The sequence below is a fragment of the Perissodus microlepis genome, chromosome 1 (genome assembly GCF_051167445.1).
Source record: "Perissodus microlepis isolate ML-2025 ecotype Zambia chromosome 1, ASM5116744v1, whole genome shotgun sequence".
NCBI classification, from domain to species: domain Eukaryota; kingdom Metazoa; phylum Chordata; class Actinopteri; order Cichliformes; family Cichlidae; genus Perissodus; species Perissodus microlepis.
In genome coordinates, this window is record NC_140461.1 from 18167546 (window position 1) to 18192841 (window position 25296).

The 25296-nt window shown below is 40.7% G+C and overlaps 1 protein-coding gene across 1 annotated transcript in view; it reads right to left on the minus strand.

Moving 5' to 3' along the window:
* Positions 1-1455: 1455 nt before the first annotated feature.
* Positions 1456-25296, minus strand: part of prtga (protogenin homolog a (Gallus gallus)) — a 29684-nt gene continuing 5843 nt past the window's right edge. Inside the window, exons 3-19 of the mRNA XM_084933141.1 lie at positions 21430-21574; positions 21118-21251; positions 20677-20973; positions 20427-20586; positions 19747-19994; positions 18418-18582; positions 17495-17800; positions 16617-16805; positions 10687-10782; positions 10410-10596; positions 9817-9944; positions 9528-9698; positions 6745-6915; positions 6529-6652; positions 6247-6388; positions 5892-6005; positions 1456-5657 (exon numbers count right to left, since the gene is read on the minus strand). Of these exons, the coding sequence (XP_084789267.1) occupies positions 5277-5657; positions 5892-6005; positions 6247-6388; positions 6529-6652; positions 6745-6915; positions 9528-9698; positions 9817-9944; positions 10410-10596; positions 10687-10782; positions 16617-16805; positions 17495-17800; positions 18418-18582; positions 19747-19994; positions 20427-20586; positions 20677-20973; positions 21118-21251; positions 21430-21574 (3158 nt within the window). The 3' untranslated portion in view covers positions 1456-5276. The remainder of the gene's footprint in view (positions 5658-5891; positions 6006-6246; positions 6389-6528; positions 6653-6744; positions 6916-9527; positions 9699-9816; positions 9945-10409; positions 10597-10686; positions 10783-16616; positions 16806-17494; positions 17801-18417; positions 18583-19746; positions 19995-20426; positions 20587-20676; positions 20974-21117; positions 21252-21429; positions 21575-25296) is intronic.

Below are 25296 nucleotides of genomic sequence, written 5' to 3' on the forward strand. Positions count from 1 at the left end.
CATCCATCCATCTTCTTCCGCTTTTCCGGGGCCAGGTCGTTGGGGCAGCAGCCTAAGCAGAGAAGCCCAGACCTCCTTCTCCATAGCCACCTTCTCTAGTTTATCCAGGGGAACACCAAGACGTTCCCCGGGCAGCCGAGAGACATAGTCTCTCCAGCGTGTCATGGGTCTGCCCCGAGGGCCATACCTGGAGCACCTCACCCAGGAGGCATCCTTGTCAGATGCCTGAACCACCTCAACTGGCTCCTTTCGATATGGAGGAGCAGTGGCTCTACTCTGAGCCACAAACCACACAAATTAAAATGAATCAGTTGTGAAGAATCGTTTCTGCTTGCTTTCATGTTAAAGTCACAACACTTACTTGTTATTTACAGACTATTTACCGGGTTGTAGTTTTAAGTAAGACTGTGAGACTGTATGTTTGAGATTTTAGTGATATTGTGCAAATGCAAGAAAAAGAAGTCCAACATTGAAGGACATATTCTGGTCAAAAATAACTCCAAGACTCCACAGTGGTCCTGGAGCCCAAGGTAAGCATCTGGTTAAACATCATGTTTGTAAGATGTTTAGGGCCAAGTCTAACCTAAAGTTTTATCAGAATTTACAAGCAGAAAATTGGCAGTCATTCAGGTCTTTGTATCTTTAAGACATTGCTGCAGTTTAACTAATTGGTGTGTGTTATCTAGCTTCACGGACAGATAAAGTTGGGTATCATCTGCATAGCAGGGAAAATTTATGCCATACCTTCTAATGATACTGTCTAAGGCAGCCTTCCCCAACCCCTGGGCCGCGGACTGGTACCGGGCCGCGAGAGTTGAAGCTCGGGTGTGAAATTTATGGTTTTCAGGGGTTTTATCGTTAACTCGGTTTCCCTGGGTCTTTCCCGTGTTGTAGTTGTGTGTCTTATTTTGAAAGAAATATTTTACGCGTTATCATAGCGACCAGAGAGCATTAAGGGGCAGAGAGGAGGATGCTACTCTCAATGTTGTTGGCACATTTCAGGAGGACGCTGCTAATAAAGTTACACAGTGAATTCACGTTTATTATTATATTTACAAAATACCACCGTTGTTCTCTTGGTCGTATCATTTTATTTTGTTGTATTTATTCGCCACACTTTAAAGGCCGGTCCGTGAAAATATTGTCTGCCATTAAACCGGTCCATGGAGCAAAAAAGGGTGGGGACCGCTGGTCTAAGGGACACATGTATAATGTAAACAGAATTGGTCCTAGCACAGATCCCTGTGGTACTCCATAATTAACCTTAATGTGTAAAGAGTACTCTCCATTCACATGACAAATTGGAGTGTATTAGATATCTATGATTAAAACAACTGCAGCGCAGTACCTTTAATACCTATGGCAACTGCATACTGTATAGAAAAGTAAAAAGAATGCTCAGTTTCAGATAGAATCAACAAAGACCGACTACAACAGCAGATATTATAGCATTTCTGTATTTTTATTTAAAGTGAGAATCAGACTTTTTATCATTAGCTGTTTGTATAGAAACTTCTATCTAAACATTTTGGAAACTTGCAAGTCATTCAGCTGGCACGGACCAAATATAACAAAACATTAAGAGAAAATATCAGGTAACATAATAATTACATAAAGATACATTCAATTTCAAACACTTGAAACCTGTTTTGTCCTGATAGATGAGCAGCTGTGGGTCCCCCTGAGTCTGACTGTAAATGACCCTCAGTGCTCCTCCACACAGGTTTAAAACATTACTGCAGAAGACTGTGTGTGTTTAACCCTTTAAATTCACATGTTTTTAACATTTATAAGATGAAAAGCAGCACATCAACTTCCCCAGTCCCACGTTTGATGGCCGTACATCTTGGCCCTTACAGGCATTAAGGACCCCAATCACGTTTAATCTGTACCCATAAAAACAATATGGAAACAAACACCAGAGGTAGGACTCATGTACCTGCATGAACTACTCAAGGGTCTAATCCAGAACCTGCTCGACCAGAGCGGTGATGTGTGTGTAAACGCACAAAGTTCAGATGTTTTTGGATTCTGGATTGGGCCCTTAAAGCTCTGCTCAGGCAGTACGTCTGAAAACAAAGACTCAAACTGTTCTTTGCAAAAGCAGGAAAACAGTATTTAGTATTTAAAAAACCACAACAGCAGTTGTTTTTGTGGGAAATGAAATGATTAAAAAACACGCTGTAACGTTTCCATCCTCCTGACATCATACAGTAATAAAATGAGTACAACAGCAGTGGAAATAACATTTCACACAAAGACAGGATGATTTCAAACTGATCTCTCGCCAACATGCAACGGTGACCTTTTAATAAAAAAATCTTTGGTTTGCTTTTTCTTAAGAAAGAAAGTTAAACTGATTGTGTCACCTAAATATATCAAATGATTGAATCCTCTGCAAAGTCCTCTGATTAAAAATACAGAAATGTGACGACTTGTGCACCCACTGGCATTTTAGCTCATTTATGCCATAAAATTACTTAAAAATGCAATAATTTTTTCTTGTGAGCACTTAGAATGAAATTAAACTATAGAAATATAATAATAATACACTTTAAACATATTATTCCTTCTAATTATTTTTTTACACTCATTTACAGGAGACAAACCAGTGGATGCACGTTGACACACAGCTGCACTGCCGCAACACAGACTGCTAATCCATATAAAATACTGTATTTAACTCTTATAACATTATAACCATGCAGACGTATGTTTGCTTCAGTCTTTGAGGAACTCTGCTGCAGGATAACCTGGCTCGTGTGCATAAAGCTTATTAGTCATTGTCACTCCATTTAGTGCCTGTGAATCCTGCAGGCACAACTTCCACCATTTATTTTCCTTTAAAATCTTCATCGTGGGTCAAGGCCACTAATGTGCAAGGCTTTGTTTGATGATCAACTGATCTCTGAAGCCGGGTTTCATCTTTGGTCTTTGGTTTCAGTTGTTCCAGCCAGAGATCAGTTGAGAAACTAAAATAAACGTGATAGCGTCACAGTCACCGCTGCACATTGGCCTCTAATACAAACTACTTTCCAGACAAGTGCTAACCTTTATCTACTCTAAAGCAAAGCAAAAATACTTGGAACAAAAGTAACTACAAGTACATCATCCTCTAACAAAAATAGACTTTTTATAAGTAAATGTTGTCCATTCGATTCTTCACTTCAGTCTCTGATTGAACACTTCCATTACAACCACTCTTCATGTGTTGCATCCTCATGTGGGGTGTCTCCCTCAGAGAGATTAGGCTTTGGTTTTGGAGTCTGAGGAAACGCTGTCCACATTAAGGCTGATCATAAAGCTTTTCCATACGGACATGCCGCTGCAAGCACTTCTGGTGTGAATTCTTACACAGATACAATGAAGAAGAAGTCAACATACAGACATTAAAGAACCTGCAGATGTGTCCGTCTGTGGTAAGGGCAGCACAAACATCTGAGCTGCTGGCACATAATGTCAGAGATACATTCATAGCGTTTTCTTTGAGGCAATTACACGCGAAAACAGCTTAGTACTGAGAAGTTACCCTGTCAGTCCATCATATAACACTACACGACTTTTCGCACGTACTAAACTTTGTTCCCTGAGTTTAGGAAAACAATAAGACAATAAAATTAAATCTTAAACGAGGTAGTATAAAAACAGGAGTAGCAAGGGCGACTGCACACCGACATAAAGAAGAAAAAAGAAAGATAAAACAGACATTCATTATATCAGTAACTGATAAAAAAAGAAAAACTGAACAAAGACCTATTAATACTGGCTCAGTGACTCAGCAACATCTGAGGTGATAAATAATAAACTGTGAGTGTGTGTTACATCCTTCAGTCCACACCACAGGTGGAGCGAGAGGAGTGAGCTGCAGCGCCCTTACCATCCCGTACATCAGAACAAAGCGAGGAGAGAAGACGAGGAAGTATAAAGTGTAATGTGACAGAAGCAGCCCATCACACAACGCAAGGTTTAAGTAGTTATTAAATATACAGTGGGAGGTTTACCCATGAGGCAAACCGAGGTAGATAATCCGCAAAAAGGACCTCCTTTTCGCTCCAGTGATAAACTCTTAAATAGCATCAGAAATGTCACTTTGACACTCCTTTTTAAACATTCATGGTGGGTGAGAAAAACACACGTACACACACGCACACAGATGTACACACACGCACGCACACAGGAAATGAAAAGAGAGCGTGAGAGAGAAAGAGAAGGAAGTTAAAAGGATAAAATGAGCTTTCCTGTCAACACTTTATACTGTAGAAGGACTTTGTTAGCTTAGCGTTCACAGTGTGTAGAAACAAAGAAGAAGAAAAAACAAAAAATCAACACAGTCATGCTCACATTCAGGCCAGCAGTTTACCTGCACATTCAAATAACATTATCAGGTTTGTTGTTTGTGATTAATTCAATATTTTGGTCATTTTAGGTGCTTATTCTCTCTTGGCCTAGAGTTGGATGAGAAGATTAGTAAGCGCTCACATCTCATGTTCTTTAATTTGATGCTACAGCTTAGCTCAAAGTCTACAACAGAGATGTTCATGAATATGTGACAAGATGATTAAATGTTGCCGTCCTTACAAGATGGCAACAGAAACAAAGTCAGGTTATCTAATAATTTATATTTTATTCATATACAATGCAAGTTAAGATGTTATCCTGTGGCAGATGGAAAAAAAACTAGAAAAAAAATGGTCTTTTCAGTACTTTCATCATTAAAAGGATTTTTAGGTTGGCTATGTCACAGTAAACTGACATAACCACTCCACATTAGTTCTTTAAGGCGCATGTGTGTAACGTAAAGCACTGTGCTAAAAGCCACATATTTCAGTGACATTTAAACACACTTTGGTTACTGAAGAATGTGATTAAGTATTTCAAATTATTCTTAAGGCAGTGCTTAACCTCGTCCATGATCACTCGATTGTGATCACTTTTGACCGCTTCTGTTTTCTGACCGTTTTTTTTTACTTTTAGTCTAGTCGACTAGTCTGTTTTGTTTCTTTTCCTGTTTAACATGCTTATATCACTTTTGTTTTACGGGGTATGTGTGCCTATTTCTTAGCTCTGCGATGCAATTAAAGCAAAAAGGCAAACTCATAACAGCCCAAATAAGAGGCAGCATGGTTCCAGACATTCTTCGCTGCACTCACTGACGTGCAGTGTAAATAAACAATAAAGTAAACTCTGGTGAGTGCACACACTTTTATATTATGTGAATGTTTGTGCAAGTAAACCACCGCCTTCACACTCACACGCACACACACAGAGGCACGCCTTCACACTCTGCTTTGGGCTTCGTGTTGACAGCTGCCAGCATTCATTGACTCCTTCGCCTTCTGTTTGCTCTGATTTTCCTCTGAGAGCTCGTTCAACTCTTCAGCGCAGCTGCTACAGTCAAACTCGGTCCCGTCCTCTGCCGTGGGAGACGCAAGGTGGCTGCTGGGCCCTGAGGACAGGTTGGTCAGCTCCGTCTCGTCGTGAGAGTAGCGGCCTGAGTCACCGGTGGCGTGGCTGCCCTCGCTGTTTGAAGATCCCTCTGTGTCGCCGGGACGTCCGAGCAGGGTCTGCAGGTTGGTGGGCTGGTTTGAAGAAAGCTCCTCTTCGTAGGTCAGCACTGTGGTGCCGTGCTGGTATGAGGCCGCGTCAAGTCTTGTGTTCTGCAGCGCAGAGAGAAAGTTTCTCTTATTAGTCTGACTGTTCACGGCTCAGTTTCACATCTGCAGAGATCTTAACATCTCGAGCAAATCAACAGAAAAAAAATATTCAGCCCTCATGAGAAGTGATTCAAACTAGATTTCAAACCCAACAGACACAACATACCATGCTGTCGTCTTCAGGTTTGATTATTTGGTAATCACTTATTGAGAAGGACTCATTATTCTTAATCTCACCTGTGTGGGTTTACTCTCCCTTTTCACATCACTGCTGAAGGAGAACCATTTCCTTTTCCTCTCAGCGGTGTGCTGAATGGGGCCAAGAGAATTGATGATGAGATTTGTTCCACCCTGCAAGAAAAGCAGCAATAAAAGAAAAGAGGCTTTATTACAGTTCAACTGTTGTTTAAGCAGCTCACATTGGCACTTAATTATAAACCTGCACTGTCATTGTGGCACTGATTATTTGAATTTGTTTTTTTTTTTTTACAATGTCACATTTCTCAAAATGTAAATATAACTTAACACATTTAATTAAAATATTTAAAGTTTTTTTTCTGGATTTTAGTGTCACGAGTATGACATGCTGTACCTTTGCATCAAGAAAATGGTTTTGATTCATCATTGGCATGCTCACATCAGCATGCTCAGCTTCTCCTTGAGAGGATGGAGGTCTTGCAGCTGCAGCAGATGTGCTCATTCCCTCTCTGCATGTTTTCACAGCAGAAAGTTTCCTGAAAGGACACAAAGTGATGTGTTCAGAGAGGAAACCACGATGTCTTGAGACAACTGTTGTTGTGATTTGGCTCTATATAGATAAAAGTGAATTGAATTGATGTGGGACATGGTCACTACACTCAGAGACACCAGGTACCTGTTTTTGCCTCTGCAGATGATGATGAAGGCACAGATGATGATGCAGATGAGAGCGATGCAGACTCCAACGCTGATACCGGTCATCGACTTCTGATCCAGGTGGTAGAAGTTATCAGAAAATGCTATGGGCCGAGGAAACATTGTCAGGTTATCATGTGACCTCTTAAAAAAAGAAACTCTTTACACCGTAAGACATCATGTTGGTTTCACTGACTTGTGGAGCCACGAGAAACCCGGAGATCATGACCAAGGGGGAGACCTTCTCGTACTGTCAGCTCCACCGCGTGAGAAAACGGACCGTCGCCCATGTCGTTGGATGCTGAAACCTTCACGAAGTAAATCTGGCTGGGCTTCAGGTTCTCCAGCAGCGCCATGGTGATGGTCCCTGTTGTGAGATGAAATTCTGTCTGAATACACCGGTGTGTATAAAGCAAAAAAGCAGCAAAGACCACAAGGTTCTCCGTTTAATAGCATACATGTTCAGGTAGTTTATGGCTCTTCTGTGGCACTGTAATCCATGATGAATAAAAATAAATGTTCATAAAGTAGAACAATTAATTAAAAAAAATGTTTACTAGAGCCAGATTGATACAGGGTGCTTAATACCAATACTATCAGACACTAGACCGATATGTAACAATTTAAAAATCTAATATACCAGCTGATCTATTATTTTCTTTCAGACACACTAAATCTCAGTCATCTGCAGTTACTCACAAGTCCTTACCAAGATAATATAGCAATTCTGTTTAAAAATCCTGTTTTATTGTTAATTGTCCCAACTCAGCTTGGGAAGAGCGTTCCAAACAAAACATGTTCCAACAAGGAAGTTGCAGAGCACCCTCTGGTGGACACACTATGCAATACCAACACCCATAAAAAGGTTAAAGGGCGTTTCTCCCGCCTCTTCTTTAATTTTTAAAATTTTTTGCTTATTATATATTATAAATATGGATATTGGTATAACGACAAATAGCTCGTAACCAATATACTGGTCAAGCTTAGAACTATCCTGTGACATTTACAATCATGGATTTTTTTATTTAACTATGTTTTCACAGTAACCTTTATAATAATAATAATAATAATAATAATAATAATAACAATAATAATAATGCATCTTATTATAGGCACCTTTAAAGACCCTCAAGGTCAGCTTACAATGGGACAAATAAATAAATAAATAAAAACATAATGCAAGGAACAAAACAAAACAAAAAACAAGCATGAAAGTGTAAAATCAAGTATAAAAAGCTAAACAAGGTAAAAATAGACTAAGACGGAATCATGATGAAGGGTATGCAATTTTGAACAGATGAGTTTTAAGATGCGATTTAAAAGTGGTGAGAGAGTTTGTAATCCTCGTACACTCGTACTCACCCTCTCGTATGTATGGACACGATTTTATATATATATATATATATATATATATATATATATATATATATATATATATATATATATATATATATATATATATATATATATATATATATATATATATATATATATATGGGAGCAAGGTTATGAAGTGCTTTGAAAGTAATAAGCAGGATATTGGAATTGACCTTGAGGTGAACTGGAAGCCAAAGGAGCTGTTTAAGAACAGGTGTTATATGTTCAGTTGATCTAATTCGGAATATAATACGAGCAGCTGTATTTTAAACTAAGTGCAATTTACGGAGAGATTTATGAGGTAGACCGTAGAGAAGAGAATTACAGTAATCTAAACGAGATGTGACAAGAGCATTGACAAGAATTGCAGTGCTGTTTGGAGTGAGTGAAGAACGAAGGCGGTTAATATTACGAAGATGAAAATAGGAAGACCGAGTGATATTATTTATATGTGCTTTATAGATTAATTGGGAATTTTGGAAAATACAAACTAAATACCTGGAAAAAAGGGGATACTGCCTTCCTGGCTCGATGCAAAAGGAATAAAAAAATGCAAATGCACAATTTCGTTGTACATGTACAATGACAATAATGGGGTGTTTTATTCTATTAAAGGGCAACTTTTTAAAATGTTTAAACCATTGAAAAAAGTAACCTAAAAACAACAAATTTCCATAAAGCAAAGACCAAAAATGATGAGCCATTTCTTTACTATTTAAACAATTCTTATTAGAGGTGCTACATGAGTGGAATGTTTGAGGGATCCAGGTGGGGGTCAGAAGAGTGGGGCTTAACTAACACCACCCAGTGGCCAGTGGCAAAACTTGTGAAGGGGTCAAAATGGGAACAGAGTCTTTGCCCAGGGTCATCTGCTCCTAAAAACGTCTTGGACAGAATGTGCTTTATAAATCTGTTTTTGCTCAGGGGAGGGAAAGGACTTTGCAAGAGTCTGAAATTTGTAATTGATAACATTTTGAACCAAACAAACAGCAGAATGGTTCAAGTGTAAAGGTAACCGAGAAAGACAAAAAGCTTGACTGGCTCCACTAAAAACTGGGCATTCATTCATTTTACTGATGACTTATCCTTCGTAACGCATTTAAAAACTGTCCGATTAAACAGCTGACACATGCTTACTGTGTTGTCTTATACAGTGTAGATATGCTTGTTTTTTCAAGATTAAAAAAAAATAAACACACATAACTGAAATCAATTCTGACAATACCTGTGAAATCGGTTTATTGTGTGTACTTACTAAGAGTCAAATTGTGAGCAATAATCTATCATAGTATAAGATGTATAATAATTATTTACCATCCATTATTGCAGTAAAAAGATATAGGCTGTTCATTTACAGAAGAGATTTAAAAGCATCTTTATGTGCAAATGGTCAACAAGGCTGTAAATCAAAGTCTTTGTTGTAGTCTCATTAAACCACTTGGCAGTAAGACAAAGCAGTGAACTCAGGCTATTCTAGAGAATTCTGGGACTACAATGAAGACAGAGGCAGAGTCACTGATTCCCAGATGACCGTTTCCTTGACAGTCATGCATATATACACACACCTGTACATAAATGCTCTTGTTCTGAGTCTCTCCTTACCTTCCCTTTCCATCACCAGCCACTCCCCCGCTATCCAGTCATTTCTGGAGGCATACAGGATTGTGTAGCGTGTCACAGGTACGTTGAGTTCATCTGGGAGCTTCCATGAAACAAGTGCGGTGTCTTCTTCAATTAGAGTCACTTTGATGTTGGAAGGAGGTCGCGTGGGAGCTGGGAGGTGAGAATGAAAAGACAAAGTGAACTCAGAACAGCTTTAACATGGGGATCGTCTTTGTGCATGAAGAAATGAAGAAATTAATGGGTGAATAAGATGTTTCTGCATTTTCACCTTTAGGGAAGGTGCTCTGATAGACCACAGGGCTCCAGGGGCTGGACAGCTGGTCAAGATGGAGGCGAACAGCAAATTCGTACTTGGTATTGGGCTCCAGATCTCGCACGAGGAGTCTCTGTTCACTCCTGCAGAATACATGCACACTTTAAGAATTGTGATCTCCTTTACAGATTCAATACTTACTGGCAAGACATTACAGCCAACTTCAGACAGCTATGTTTAAAGAGGGTCAAAAAATGGCCAGAAGAGGGCGATATGGAGCTGTGATGGCAGCGTAAAGAAAGAAGTACTTGTAAACTTTCCCAAACAAGTGTGAAGACAGCATTTATGTTGTTAAAGTGTTGTAAACACACAGTTTAAGAAATGCGTTCAGCTGATTTACGGTTGTGATAATCAGCTGCTGCTAAAAAAAATCAAAATTACTGTTACTGTTTAAAAAAAATACTGTTAAAATAAAAACTAAACTATGAAAGGAAACCAGGCAGTCGAACAGTAAATGCAGCAAATGCAGGTGAAATTACACACTAACAAATATGAAAATCAATCTACATGTAGTCATGTTCACTTTGGTCTGAAGGGTAATTTCTTACGTCTGCAGGTAGAGCACCAGGGAGGCATTCTGCAGACCAACTGGATTGCAGCGGACGGTGTAGTTGACTGCGTGGCTGGAGGTGAATGCTGGTCGGCTCCAGTGCAGAAAGACGGCGGTCGAACTGTTGGTTTTAGCATACACGTTGTGTGGAGGAGGTGGAGGGGGTACCAGGCGATCTCGAACAGCTGAGAGGTACATCTAGATTAGTACTGTTATTTTCCCCCACTTTTTCTGCACCATGTGGTCTGACTTTTCTAGTATAATGTGGGACTTACAGACACATCCAGGGGTGCTGATAGTCTGGTCTGCTTGGTACCCATCTCCCACAACATTATAAGCCAGGATCTTAACGTGGTACTTCTTCCTTGGATCTACATTAAGAGATGAAAACAAAAAAGAGCACTAAAGATTTAGATTGACAATTCCTTACACAAGTCAGTATAGGCCACAACAGTGCCAGATGTGTTTCCTAAAGCTAATGGGAAGTGGGGGTGCTGTGTGAAAGAGAGCTGGCCGGTGTGGGTGTGAGGTCAGTGATGTGCTCTGGTTTGATGGCGTGGTGAGAACGAGGGGTAGGGCAGGGCGACAGATGCTCTGTGCTGCGAGTCCTTTGGTCAGTTTTGACACCACCCAAGGCAGCAGAACAGATAAGCCCCCCCCCCATCCATCACCCTGTCACCCCCAGCCTTTTGACCACATATAAAGAAAGCTCTTTCTCTGGCCCCGTCAGGCCTGCTGGTCATTGGTCAGTGGCCACACCTACTCGGGTCCTGAATCTAGGGGTTAAATCTGGAGTGAAAACCCCTTGGGAAGGACACTGCTGATGGTCAGCAGTAGTAGCAGACCTTCGTGACCCTGAAGACCCTCTGCTGAACAATAGCCAACTGACCACATGTCCCTTTTACCCCTAAATGGTCATAATTTCCAGTGCTTACAAACATTAAATAAAAGGTGACCCACAGTCTCTAAATAATGTTTCAAAGATGCAGGATCACAGTTTGGTGAGAAACACCAGGTGGATGTGCAAAATAACAAAATCCAAACCAATCAATCCTTACGACTACAACTACTACTATCAGAGTCCTGTGTGTCCCGCAGACAACACAAACAGATGTATTTGATGTTCAGACATTTAGAAGCTCGAGAGAATAGGGAGACCACAGGAGATGAATTTATCTCCATGGAAGTTTGCAAAGTTTAGCGTGGGTGGAGCTACACACATTGCACCCCCACAGAGCCCTGAGGAGTTTCACTGAAGCCACACCAGGGCCAACAGGTCAGGCCAAGATAAAACTGAAAGAATCTGGGGTCATGGGTGTGGAATATGAGCTGAACCTCTTTTTTTGCCCAGGAAGCCTAAAACCTTAGTTATTCCTAAAGACAATTAAAAGCAATGAGGAAAAATAAAAGAACACAATATTCAGCAATGTAAAGTATCTCATGAGTTGCTGCAGAGTAGACAAATGTTTACAGAGAAGAAGGACTGTCCCTCTCTTTGTTACTTCCAGAACTAAGTGAAAGCAGAATTCCTCGACTTCTACAGCTCTACAATGTCCTCCTTGTTATCTGGAGTTTCTGAGCCGCTTGTTAAGCCTTACCTCTAAAGAGGAGTAGGCATGTAGCATGCACCTCTACCCAAACCCACAATACAATGGGCCTGCCATAATTATGTGAGAGAGGAGCTATGAGTGGGGGGAAGCTGTGACATCTGGGCCACGACCTTTGACATGGAATCTGGGCAAGCTAAATCCTGCAAAAAAAGGGGGAGGGTTACCTCTCTCCCCTTGAAGGGGGAGGGTCAAGCGGAGGAAGTGAGTGAAAAAGCAGGGAACCACCAAGAGTCAAACTGGCTTAAAGTAGCATCATATCAAAGTGTCCTGATAAAACCATGAAGATGACTCTTGAAGCTCTCAACAACACAGTCAGGTGAACAAAATCAAAGCAACAAATGACAACAACGAGGATTTTGCAACAGCAAAAGATAAGAAATACAAAAGATAAGTCTGAACTAAGTGTTCCTGATGATTATTCTGTTTAATTTACAGCACATGTAATAAAAAAACTTACATGGCATGTTTCAAAATCCATCAAATTAGCTACTCAAAAAAAGCAAAAATAAACTGTAGTAAAAAAAACAGAGAAATGAGGAGACTTAATAAATAAAAGTCACTTTTAATTAAACAAGCACAATCATTACAAATGTTGTAGGGGAAGATGCAACTCAGAGGAAGTGACTCACTCACTTTCCTCGAGCTGCGAGTGCATCACAGTTAAACTGAAAATGTTTAAGAAGTTTCTCCATCTTCTTACATGAAACAATTCACTCACAACTGTATAACTGGGGTTTCTTTGCTTAATTTAAAGACTGAGTGTAAATATTACTGCTGGAAGGTATTTTTCATATGCAGAACTAGATTTACAAATTTTAAATGTGGCTACAATACTACACATTGTATTCCGCTTTCAAAGCCATTCCTCAGGAGAAGATGCTTTCCTGTCCTTCCCACTGGGATACAGGCTTTTACTCCCATAAATTATTCTGTTTGGGGATATTCAAGCCATTTGTGATCCCCCCCCCCCCCTTTTTTTAAACAGCTAAAATGCAGTTCCTGTTGGCCCTTGCAGTGTTGTTCTGTTGCGAAAGGCCCCCAGGCCCGAAGAGAGGCAATAAATGTCAATTCCTGCAAGAGCCCTCACACCGGCATCTATTAACCACCACCACCCCTACTATTCCTGTCTTTAGCCTCCAACACAAATCAGCAGACACACATGCAGGTTAAACATGACATAGCCTTTTTAAAATGAAGACTGTATTTCACACAGAACATGCTTTGCCTCATGTTTAATAAAAGGAGTGGACAAGATGCAACATGGCCTGCAGCTGTGAGATAAATCTGCAGTCCTGCCTGGTGCCAACAGGTATGAGAGGTCTTTAAGCTTCAGCTATGACAACTTGTGCCGTTCATGGGCCAAGCAAAGAATACACATGCGAGGAAAGGTCACATCACTGTGCCATTTATACCAAACTGGAGCCTCTAAAACCACATTCCTGCTTTTTTTGGTGTGCTTTCAATCATCTGGGTTGTCATGAGTGAGTTCAGAGCATGTTCTTCTGCAGCTGAATCAGCAGCTTGTGGTTTTTCCTACAGATGACAGTTCAGAAATCAATACTATTGACTGCTGTATACAAAATCAAGTAGATTATGAGAAAATTAATTCACAGCACAAGCTGATTTGATTTGCAATGATAAACAGCTTCAAAGCTGCTTCTAGCACATCTTTAAAGCCGAGTTTAAAAGAAAAGCAAACACAAACCTATATATAGTTTTAGGGCAGCTTTCTTATTAAGTAACCACATGGGGCGAGGCAACTTAAGCTATAAAATGTAATTTGAAATGTAAAACTGCCAGAACACAGGCACTGAAACACTGAATTATAAACCCATAAATATTTCCAAAGCATATGACGCTCTGTGACTAACACTGCATCAGTCTACGAGCTCATTTCAATCAGCTTTACTAGCTGCCATTATCTAATGAGAACAATTTGCAGTAAATAACAGTGTAACAGACACAGTTATTGTATTCATTCATAATTCAATAATCCAATAATTCATCTAAGACCACTTAAATGTAAATCCAAAACAGGGGGGGAAAACCCATAAGGGAATATGGAGAAAATTCACTACAACTAGACTGATGTAACGGATTACTGCCTATCATCTAAGCTGGATAATAATAATAATAATAATAATAATAATAACGGATTGCATTTATATAGCACTTTTCGAGACCCTCAAAGCGCTGTACAATTCCACTATTCGTTCACTCTCACATTCACACACTGGTGGGGGCAAGCTACAGCTGTAGCCACAGCTGCCCTGGGGCAGACTGACAGAAGCAAGGCTGCCATATCGCGCCATAGGCCCCTCTGGCCGATGGCGCTGAGAGCATTGCTCATTGCCTGATCATCTTTAAAGAGCACCTTAAAAGTGAGGCAATATTGCTTCTAAAAGAAGGAAACACACATTCTCCCCTTATAGAAATAAAAATAACAAATAAATAAGACAGAAAGAAAGAGTTGTTGAATTCACTGGACTCTTCCACAGCTTTAGTTGGTCTGGAGTGGCCAGAAGCTTACTGTGACAAATGCCAATGTAGTCAAAAATATTTATAACTCATGCTAATGCTACTTTTTGACTCATTTTAACATCCAAATTTCCTTTCAACCTTTTTCCAATGCAAACTTCCTTTTAACAAGAATTCAAATGTTGTAACAAGATTGTGTAAAATATAATTATCAAAATAATTTCAAAAGAAAAGAAAGCAGGTATAGTTAGAGGAAATGTCAGACTGCTCACAGCACAGAAATGCCTTCTGTGCTGCAGGATGCGTTGCCAAACAGGACGTCAGACACTTCAGTTCACACCTTTCTCCCCATGCACAGCGCTGCAGCTAATTTATGAGGAAGAAATCTCAAACCTGTGACATAGTGAGCTCACAGGGCATGCTCATTGTTTAGCCAACAGCTCTCAGTTGGTCAGAGGATGGTTTTCCTTGAAATTCTGGCTAATACACCATCTTTGTGGCCCTCAAAACCAAACAGAATAGGAGTCTTTGATCTTAATTCTCCTCCAGCAACACTGCTCAAAGGAGTCATAAAAGGCATGATAAATCAGCCTCCACAAAACAGTCTCACCCTCTTTAAAACACGGCCATGGAAAGCTGTTTTAACAACGAGGAACAAAAAGATGATTCTTTTAATTCAGCAGAAGCTGTATTTTACAGAGTGACCACAGCTCGCTCGTCCTCCCAGAACATCCAATATTCAGGGCAAAAAACAAGAAAACCAAAACAGCTTAGAAATATTTCATACAACCATTCTTGCTAAAACGTTTAATAAATACTGAAACCCCCCCCCCCCCCCCAACACACACACAAACTTTAGCTGAATACAGAGGAATCTTTTTACTTTTTCCAGCACCTCAAGCTATAGCTATCATTAAAATAATATTCCAGGTATAACTTCATATCTAGGCAAGTAATTTTAGTGTCTGTGACTTTATCTGCACTAGATTCAACTATGAGTTAATCCTAGCAGGAGAAATGGGTTTAGTTGTCATATTTTTCATAGGATGTGGCAGAATGAGCCTAAACAGTTGTAGTGTTTACTGAAGTAAATTATAACTTACTGAACACCTGTATCATTTAGACTTCACACCTACAGTAATATAGAGTGACTCCTTGTCTTTCTCCCTTTCTGATCTCACTTGAGCACAGAGGCTTCTGATTTACAACTCAGCTGCTGACCACCTGGCTGACCTCCTCTGGCCACATATGGTCAGTTGTCCTTGGAGCTAGCCTGCGCTCCCTTTCCTCTCTCAAACAAAAAAGCTAAAATGAATCTGACCTAAAGGGCAGAGAGGCTGTGATGTGTCCCGAATGCTATTCAGCAGCAGCAGAAAAGCTGCACACTGATGTCCTGCAGAAGTCAAGAGGTCGTGGAAACTGGATGTGATGCTGATATGTTTCCCACTTAAAGAACCTCTGCTCCAAATGTGACATGACTTAAGCTAATTAATCGCTCACGTTCCCTAAAAAGATGCATCCAGATTTTAATAAAAAAATCTTAAAGACTGCTTTCTCTACTGTATGTATTTCCATAAATGACAGAGATACACACATGATAAACAAGCAACAAGGCAGGTAAGCAACAGGATGTACACCTTGTCCATTACTTTAGTTGTTAGACTACTGGCATTCAAATTATGCTAAGTTTGATCATTTCATCTGAATATCTGGGACACTGCAAGCAAACAAATGTCTTAGCTGGGAACTCACATGCAGCAGCTACCAAAACACAGACGGTCTCTGATTACACACACACACTTTCCCTGCAAAGAACCCCATCAGTTCAACACATCTTTTCATAGCAAATATCTATTTCCAGCCATATTAAATCATTAAACTATGACACCTTTAATTATGACGTAGGCAATATTAATAAAAAAAACAAGTACTGTTAAACCAATAACACGTTGTTAAAAATCAACATTTTCAAAGATTGTCTCAAAATCTTAACAGATCTTAAAACTTGCAAAGTAAACACGAAACTTCCATCATGTGTTGGTGTTCATGTGAAAATACTGTAAAATGACCCAAACAGCCAAATTGGTGGCAGAAGGTAACCTAAGGTGAAAACTCACCGAGCCCTCCGATGGTGTGTTTATTATCCGAGGCGTGAAACTGAACTGGGGTCCTCTCAGGCTGGCTCTCCTCATGGTAGAATAGCTTGTAGCCCCGCACACTCGCTGAGTTTCTGGGTGCCAGCTGCCAATGTACCAAAATAGTGGTGCAGTTTAAAGACTCCAGATGCAGCTCAGGAGCCAGGGGAACTGCAGAAGAATAAGACCATACGAACCACATTTATTTATTTTTTATAAGTACGTCACAGTCTTCTTATAAAGTCGTACAAAAGAGGAACTTGATCCTAAAACAACTACAATCCATTATTTGAGCTGTTTTTGAGTGACAGAGGAAGCTTCTGTCCTGACCAGGTAAATGTTTTTGAAAAATTAAAATAGTGCCCCCATCCCCCCCACACTTTTAAATACTCAATAGAAACCACACGTAGAGATAAGGAAGCTTGTTTCACACGTTTAGGAATGATGGGAATGAAGTTTGCCAATAGAAGTTGCCTTTCAGAGTTTACACTGGACACTAAGGGTAAAAGAGATGGACAGAAAAAAAAAAACAAATCCTCCCCTCCCCCTTCCCAAAGCTTCAGATCTAGCTCTAAACAGCCATATATTCTGTCCAGCTCTGAAGCCCGAGGTCTCCCTTTATGACCCATGACCGAAGCCCTTCCAATGTTACTGACAGCACAGGGCAAAGGTCAGAGAGAAACAAATGCAATGTCTTAACAAGATTATTAAAGTGTGCTCTTCTCAATCTCTTGCCCAATTCACATTTTTGACTCAACTTCCTCTGCTTGGATGAGAATCTATTTAAAGTACAATTCTGACTTCATATTTTTGATTAAATGCTTCTATTTTAGAGGTTATGAGGACAATTCTTCAAGTACCTTGAGCACCGGATGCCTTCGGGGTGCGGTGCGATGTCCAGGCGGACTGCTCACCCCACCCTACGCTGGTGGCAGCAACAATTCGAAGAAGGTAGATGGTGTCGGGTTGCAGGTTTTCCAGGAGATGCTGGGTCTTTTCTCCAGGTAGTTCTATCTGTGAGACCGCGCTGTCAGAACTGGTACGATAGGACAAGCGGTAGCTGCAGACTCGGCCACGACTCAGCTTGTCTGGAAGAGGCTGCCAAGACACCTGGATGTCTGTGGGGCTGCGACTGGTGAGGCTGAGCTCAGGGGCGCGGAGGGGAACTGTGGACCAAAGTTTAAATGATGAGCTCAGAGCACGTACAAGTAAACCTGTAAGCCAAAAGCTTCACGGTGCTCTACGAACTCAGTTTCAGACTGTCTTTGTTTTTTGTCTTTTAACTCTTTCCTGTGTATTACGTCAAAGAGAGGCTCTGAACACCGAGCACCACTCCTCCATCTACTCAAACCTTCTGTTTCCCAGTGCTAGCCAATCTGAAAGCCTAAAAAAATGCCCAAACAGGGAGGAAGTTGCTTGTTTTGCACCACCTTGTAGCTAACACTGGACATTCAAACCTCCCAATGCACCCCGTCATATGTGCCAAAAAATGCTATCCGCTGTCAGGGACTTGTGCTGTGATGTATTAGTACTGAAATATAAAAACAAACAATGGAAGAAGCAATCTCTAGTAAAACCACCTATGCAACTAAAAAAAAAACATATGAAACAGCCTCATATCCTGTTTTTAATTATATCACACAGGAAAGACCATGGCTAACCCATCTGCAGAAAATTCAGTATCTACTTCAGTTCAATGTAATGTTTTTACTTAAACAGGGCTTATTTCTTGTTTTGTATTGACTGCATTAATGATTTTTTTGTTTGTTATTGTAGACCTCACCGTCCTCAAGTGTGTGCTGAAACACGTTGTCCGACATGCGACTGGCTCCCATTGGCATGTAGGCGACTACATAGAAGGTGTAGTTGTGCGCTGGCTCCAGATCATCAATAATATAGCGAGTTGTATCGTTTCCAATGACAATTTGATATTCCTCATTGTTTAACCCTGGACAAATGACAGGATTAAAAAAAAATGTTGAGATAACAATAAAAAGCAGAACATTCAAACTTTAGCCCCCAGCCCCCAAAAATAAGCAACAATATGATACAGTTTTGTTACTGTAGGTTTTCATAATTTATTCAACATTTTATGTATGTCCAGTCACTTTGTCTTATTTTACCACTGCTCAGCTTGCTTTGTGCATTCCCATGGTTTTTTCATTGTAATAAGAACATTATACAGCTGCAGTTTTCATTTCCTGCCCCTTGGAACAACCAGCCAAGTCAGAAACAAAGACGGATTGGTACCTGGTCTAATTTCTCACTTAAGGTACTTCAGGCAAACAAAAATGTATTCTGTGTAGTCTGAATGCCTCAGTACGGCTCCCTGGAAGTCTTAACAAAGCTTGACGTCCTGTCCAATTTAAACTATCTTTCCCTCATAGAATACACACTTTTGGCCACTCCATCACACTGGCTAAAAAGTTCCCTTTTTCAGTAGATCTTCAGTTAAGTCCCAAGCCTCTGTCAACAACCTCAGGTAAAGAGCACACTGCCTGATAACCAGCTTCTTTAAGTGGCACCAAGAGGACAAAAAAAATCTGTGAAAAGTGCAACAAATTCCTGACAGATGTCAGTTATTTGTTCAGCGACATCCTGTTTTTTTTCCTCAGACATCCTTATTCCCACCAAAAATCCAGCAGGTGTTCTTTTTTCAATAGTTGAATTCTGTACGTCTCTCCTCCTCAATGGAAGTCAGTGGCATTATAATGAAGTGCAGTCCTTGAATGCACAGCCTGCACATTTTCCTGAAATGCTGCATTGTTTAAATGTGACTCTTGTTGTCAATAGAAAGAAAGTTCCCAGGAAAACTGAAAGGCTTTAAGGCTTTTCTGCTGCCACACTACAACCGTTGTGCTTTTTGTGAATAGTGCATCCTGTGTTTTATCCAGCAAAGGAAGGAACCCTGCATCTTTAAGCTTAACATGTCTTGTTGGTTCAGAAAACGCAGCTGTTCCAATTAACTCCGGAGTACAACAACACAACACTAACGTCACAGTGTCTGACAGAAAGTAGGATTTCTGAAACTGCCACGAAAATCCTGTCTTAATGTACTGTTCCTGTTACCAAAAAAAACCAACAACAAAACGTGTGTGCGGATTCTGCTCACCTTCAGCCTTCATGTAGTGTACAGAGTAAGCAATAACTTTATCCGAGTTATACAGAGGCCTCTCCCAAGCCAGAAGGATGGCAGAGCTCGACACCGTGTCAGCTCGGATGTTCCTGGGTGCGCTTGGCCGGTCCTCTGACATCACCACAATGAGCCTCGCCATAGTGAGGACTGATCCCTGCTCATTCTCTGCCTGGCACTGATAGATGGCGTCATCCTCAGGGATGATCTGGTTGATGACTAGTTTGCTGGAGACACCCAGAGATAAAGAGTATGGACCCAGATGATTTCAGGTGAAAATTTTGAGGAAACCAACAAAATTTCCATTGGCACATTTATAAATATACAGGGTGGGGCATTTATATGGATACACCGTAATAAAATGGGAATGGTTGGTGATATTAAAGTCCTGTTTGTGGCACATTAGTATATGTGAGGGGGCAAACTCCTCAAGATGGGTGGTGACCATGGTGGCCATTTAGAAGTCGGCCATCTTGGATACAACTTTTGTTTTTTCAATAGGCAGAGGGCCATGTGACACATCAGACTTATTGGTAATGTCACAAGAAAAACATTGTGTGATATTTGAAAGTTCTGGTCAACTAGAACTTTCAAATATCATCTTATGATAATTTGGGGTCACAGTAATGACTCTTTAAATGAACTGAAGAGAAACATACCCGTTGTACATCTTGATCCGACCATTAGAGTGAACTTTTTCTCCGTTCTTAAGCCAAGTGATGCGAGGCGTTGGATTTCCTTCAGCATGGCACACAAAGCGAGCGGTGCCAGCTCTGGGGCGCGTAAGGCTCTCAGGCCACTCCACCAAGGAAGGCGGTGCTTTAGAAAAAGAACAGCAATATGTTCAATTCTACATGATCATCACAAATAGAAATCATGAACAGCCTGAGTAGTATATTCTGTTTTTACCTAGCACAGTGACATTAGCTGAGGCCATGGTATAGTTCCTTGTGCCAGGTGTGGTGGCTCTGCACAAATAGACTCCTCCGTGCTGGGGCTTGATGTCTGTGATAATGAGGTTGCCGTTCCCCAGCACTTTGGTGTTGTAAACATCAATGGGTTTGCTGTCTGCTCTGCTCCAGGAGATGATGGGTCGGGGATTGCCTGTGGCCATGCATTCCAGGATGGCAGTTTGGTGCAGTGACACCGAGATGTTCTGTGGTGAAGCGATGATACGAGGTCTCTGGGGAAGCTGCGGTCTGGGACCTGTGGAGAGAGAGCAGAAGACAGCTTTAGTGCACATGGTGAGCTGTAGGGCTTTCAACAAACAACTGCTTCAGAGTCAGACTTTTTAACTCAACTGTGTGCTTAAATATTACAAGTCTGCAAAAAGTGAGCTGGCTAACACACCTGGGGTCACAGTGAGGGTGGCCTCCGTGCTTCGGCGTCGACTAGCAATATTGGTGGCAACGCAGCGGTAATTTCCAGCATCAGCCTGCTGCACACCCTGAATCTGAAGAACACCACTGGGCAGGACTGTGATTCTGAAAGACAGAAACACACGCACCCACACAAAAATGATACTTACAATATGGACCAATTTCATATGAAACATCTTAGACAACATGAAATAATGGTTAATAAAGAATCTCATCTAAAATCTGAGTAGGAATAATGTAAATGAGTAAGATGAAATTAAACTGAAAACAACAGAGTGCATACCGTTCAGTGGCGAGGGGTAATGTGACCCGATTGAACTCCCAAGTGATGATGGGAGGAGGGTGTGCAACAGTTTTACAGGAAAACCTGGCGACTGAGCCTTCAGTCGCCACAATAGACGTTGGCTGGACTGAAAATGAGGAAATACCTGCAACAAAACCAACCAGGAGACAGATTAGAGACTTGTTATGTATGCAGAAGTACAGAGAATTAATGTGTACCATTAAAATAATAAACAATAATTATTTACATTTAAGGTTTTGCTCAACTCAGTCAAAACAAATCAAAGTGTTACAAGCATATCCAAGTTTGTGATTATCATGACATCATCCATCCATCTCAGTCAGATATCAGAAAACAGACGTGCATGCTCCTGAAGCTGTAAACATGCAGCATGCTGCTGGAAGGTGGTGACTGGAGTGGAACAGCTACATCCTGCGTGGATTGGGTTTCTCTGAAACTGAGCTAGTGTCAGCCACCAGCCAAGCAGCAAGCAAATAAGACCCAACCAGATTTACAATAAGGACCTTTTAGATGTTTGTGTAAATCTATTCAAGTTTTTGAATAGCTGTTCCTCTTGAGTCACAAAAATCCTGAAAGACACCCAGATCCTCATGCCCCCCTCTACTTAAAAAGCAGGAGGTCAGTCGCTTGTTAAAAGAAATCAATTGCACTCTTGTCTGTGATAGACAGAACAGTGAGCCCCACAGCTTGCTAACATTTACTATAATAAATAAAATTATCAATGGCATACATGGACAAATCAGTAGACTGTAAAGGATTTTTGCAGTGGACCAACAAATTAAATTTTCAATTTCAGTAGGTCCATTTTCAAAAGCTGTTGCCCGTTTTTAAGTCAAAACCATCACCCATTCAGCAATGGATAAACAAATACACTGTGGTGCTCTTTAACCTCTGAGCACACACCCAGAGCAGCTTCTGCTGCAGTGAGCCATCAGCACTCAGCAAAAGAAACACAAAAGAACAGGAAGCAGGATATCAAGTTAAAACCACGTCTGTCACATGTTTACTGCAAAAAAACATCCAAAGAGACGTTTGGAGATGCTGCATGGAGAAATACCAAAGAAACTACAAATAAGGAAGAAAACAAAGAGAAACCACAGAGGAAACAAGCATAAACCAAACAGTGAAATGGATGATATCCGAATTACTCATTGCCAGCTATAATCCTTTACACTCTGATATTTAACATCCTTATCGGGATACTTTTCTTTTAGCTCAGTGCTATGATAACCTCTGCTTTCGAGAAAAGTCTCCAGGAAATCCCTTAACTGCAATAAACACACAGTGGTGCATATAGGGGAGGGGGTGATGGATGGCTGTGTGCAAGCAGTGCTGCCAGCTGCTGTGGTGTTAAACAACAGCAGAACTCAGACTGCGTTCAGTGAATTATGACTTTTACACATTTAACAGAAACTGTCAGCTTCAAATCAAGCTGACATTTGGAGAGGAAAGAAAGGATCTGTAGTTTGATTCCAGAGATAAAATTAACTTCTAATTACTAAATTGCAGTTTTATTAGGACTATTTGGGGTTTTGTGTCATGCAAGGGACTTCATGAATGAAAACATTAAAAAGGCATGGCTGCTGGTTTCATCCATTTCTGATGAACCGTTGGACAAAAGTCAAACTGTTGTCAGGATCAGATGTCTTCACCATGGACACGTTTAATCTAATTAGCCTTAAGCTGTTGCCTCCTTAGCTCCACTGTGATGTTTGATGTGAGGACAGAAGCAGAGAGAGGCATTGAAACCGCCTCTCCCAGGCCCTCTCCTGCCCCTCCTGTTTTAACACAACCTCTTACAAAAATGCCATTACCCTGCTGAAGTGATATGACTGCAGGGCATGAGAGATGAGCTGCTCTGATCCTTTGCCTCCCCACTCTGCCTTTCCATTCACTCGAGTGATGCTCGATTGACAAACAGCGGGACAATCATTGATTATTGATTAACCACTAAGACAAGAAGGAAGAAAATCTTTAACTGCTGAGGGTTTGTTGTGCACTGTTCCAAGCTGAAAAACAGGAGGCGGTCCCTCTTTGAGGGATGATGTTTGCCAAGAGGCATCTAAGACGTAGATAAAAATCATCAAGGCAAACAGCCGAGCTCTTTCTAACTCAGTCAAATATACACATTTTCTGATTCGGCTATTTATTCTGTGTATTTCACAGTGAGTTATGTGGTGTAATTTCCTTTCCTACACCAAAATATACCAACATAACAATCTCTGGTGTAACATTTTGGCCTTTACCCTAAATCAAACAGAGTAAATACCTCAGCCTTATTCCCTAAAGGCTTGACAAAGCAGTTCCGACCATCTGCCCTTCCCAGCAATCTCACCTCTCACCTCTGACCTCCACAAATCCTGCATAGCACCCAACTATGGCAGAGTCCTGTGTGACCACCCCAAACTAGTCCTGTTGTTCAAACTGCCAGGAAAACTACCTAGAAACCACATTGCCCCAGCTGTGAGGCTTTCAAATACTGTTTTACAATAATAATAATAATAATAATAATAATAATAATTCGTCTTTTGTTCTATCAGTGACATCTTCCGGTTGTTTCTGTTACAACAAAATAAAACCGTACAGATGGTCCAGCTGCTTTTTTACAATATACAACAGCCAGAATTGACAGATAACATGAATTGAAAGGTCATTGTCTTTTCTCTGTCTCATTTAATTGGATAAGCAGTTATAAAAGCTGTGGTTTTAATTCCCACCACACAATAGGTCGTTATGGCAGTTTACTGTTGCTTGTTTATTGTTTTTACTTGAAAAAGATTATTTCAATTATGTCAATTTGAATAATACTGCACCTCTAGCTTTCTAGAGATTTGCAGAAAAGCACGTTACACAGTTTAAATCAACAACATGCACTTTCCATGACTTTTCTAAGTAGAGTTAGGTTACCTTAAATCTACTCTTCTTATGAGCCTGATTCTTGTTAACTGGAGTGAACCACGTGCTGAGACTAAAATAAACCAATTCCAGCAGCACTATTGAAGAGCATCGCCATTTAATTATGAAGAGTGATGAGTCCTTTACTATGATCACTGGCTCTACTGAACATTGATACAGGCTCTGAAAGAAAAAAGGGCAGATAAGCAAGAAGAAGAATGCAAGGCTGAAAAAACCCACAAAATCAATCACTAGCTGCATGGCAGATGTGGCGCTGCTCCATGCAGGCTGTCGGACAGTCAAGTGACCACTGGCCTGGCTAAACAAAGAGCTATTCCCATGAGCAGTGTGACCTCTCAAAGCTCCGAATGGGCAGTGGGGGAGCAGTGTTGGAAAGAGCATTCATCCCCCTTCTCCAATTCCTTATCTCTGCTGCAAAGTTTTCCAATCATTCAACAGCAACCCTGCACTCACAAACAGTGGCTTCATTGTCTTGAAACTCCCTAGCAGAGAACAGCGTTAATAAAGTCACTCTGTAAATACCTGTGTTCTGGTTTTGGCAACAGTTTTATCCTTTGTTGTGGTATGAAATAAAACATATGAGAGATAGATGTTCATGATCACTATGAAGGAAACTAATCAAGCCAGATGCGCACCCAGCATTATTGCAGGACAGATTTTAGGCCTACTCTGCATCCCACTGCACCTCCATCTATTGAACAGTTAAAAGAAACCTTTGACCTTTGGGCCCGGTGTTCAGGGGAACCATGGTAACCTTTTGTAACCAGCAGAGGAGAAAAACAAGAATCTTGGGTTTGAGTTGTCTCACTTAAGGGCATTTCCTTCACTCACATTGCAGTTCACACTGTGTAAGGTTTGCATTTGTCTTCAAAATGTGCCAAGCTGGTGCAAGTCAGATGCATTCCTTAGCAACTTAAAATAATGTCACAG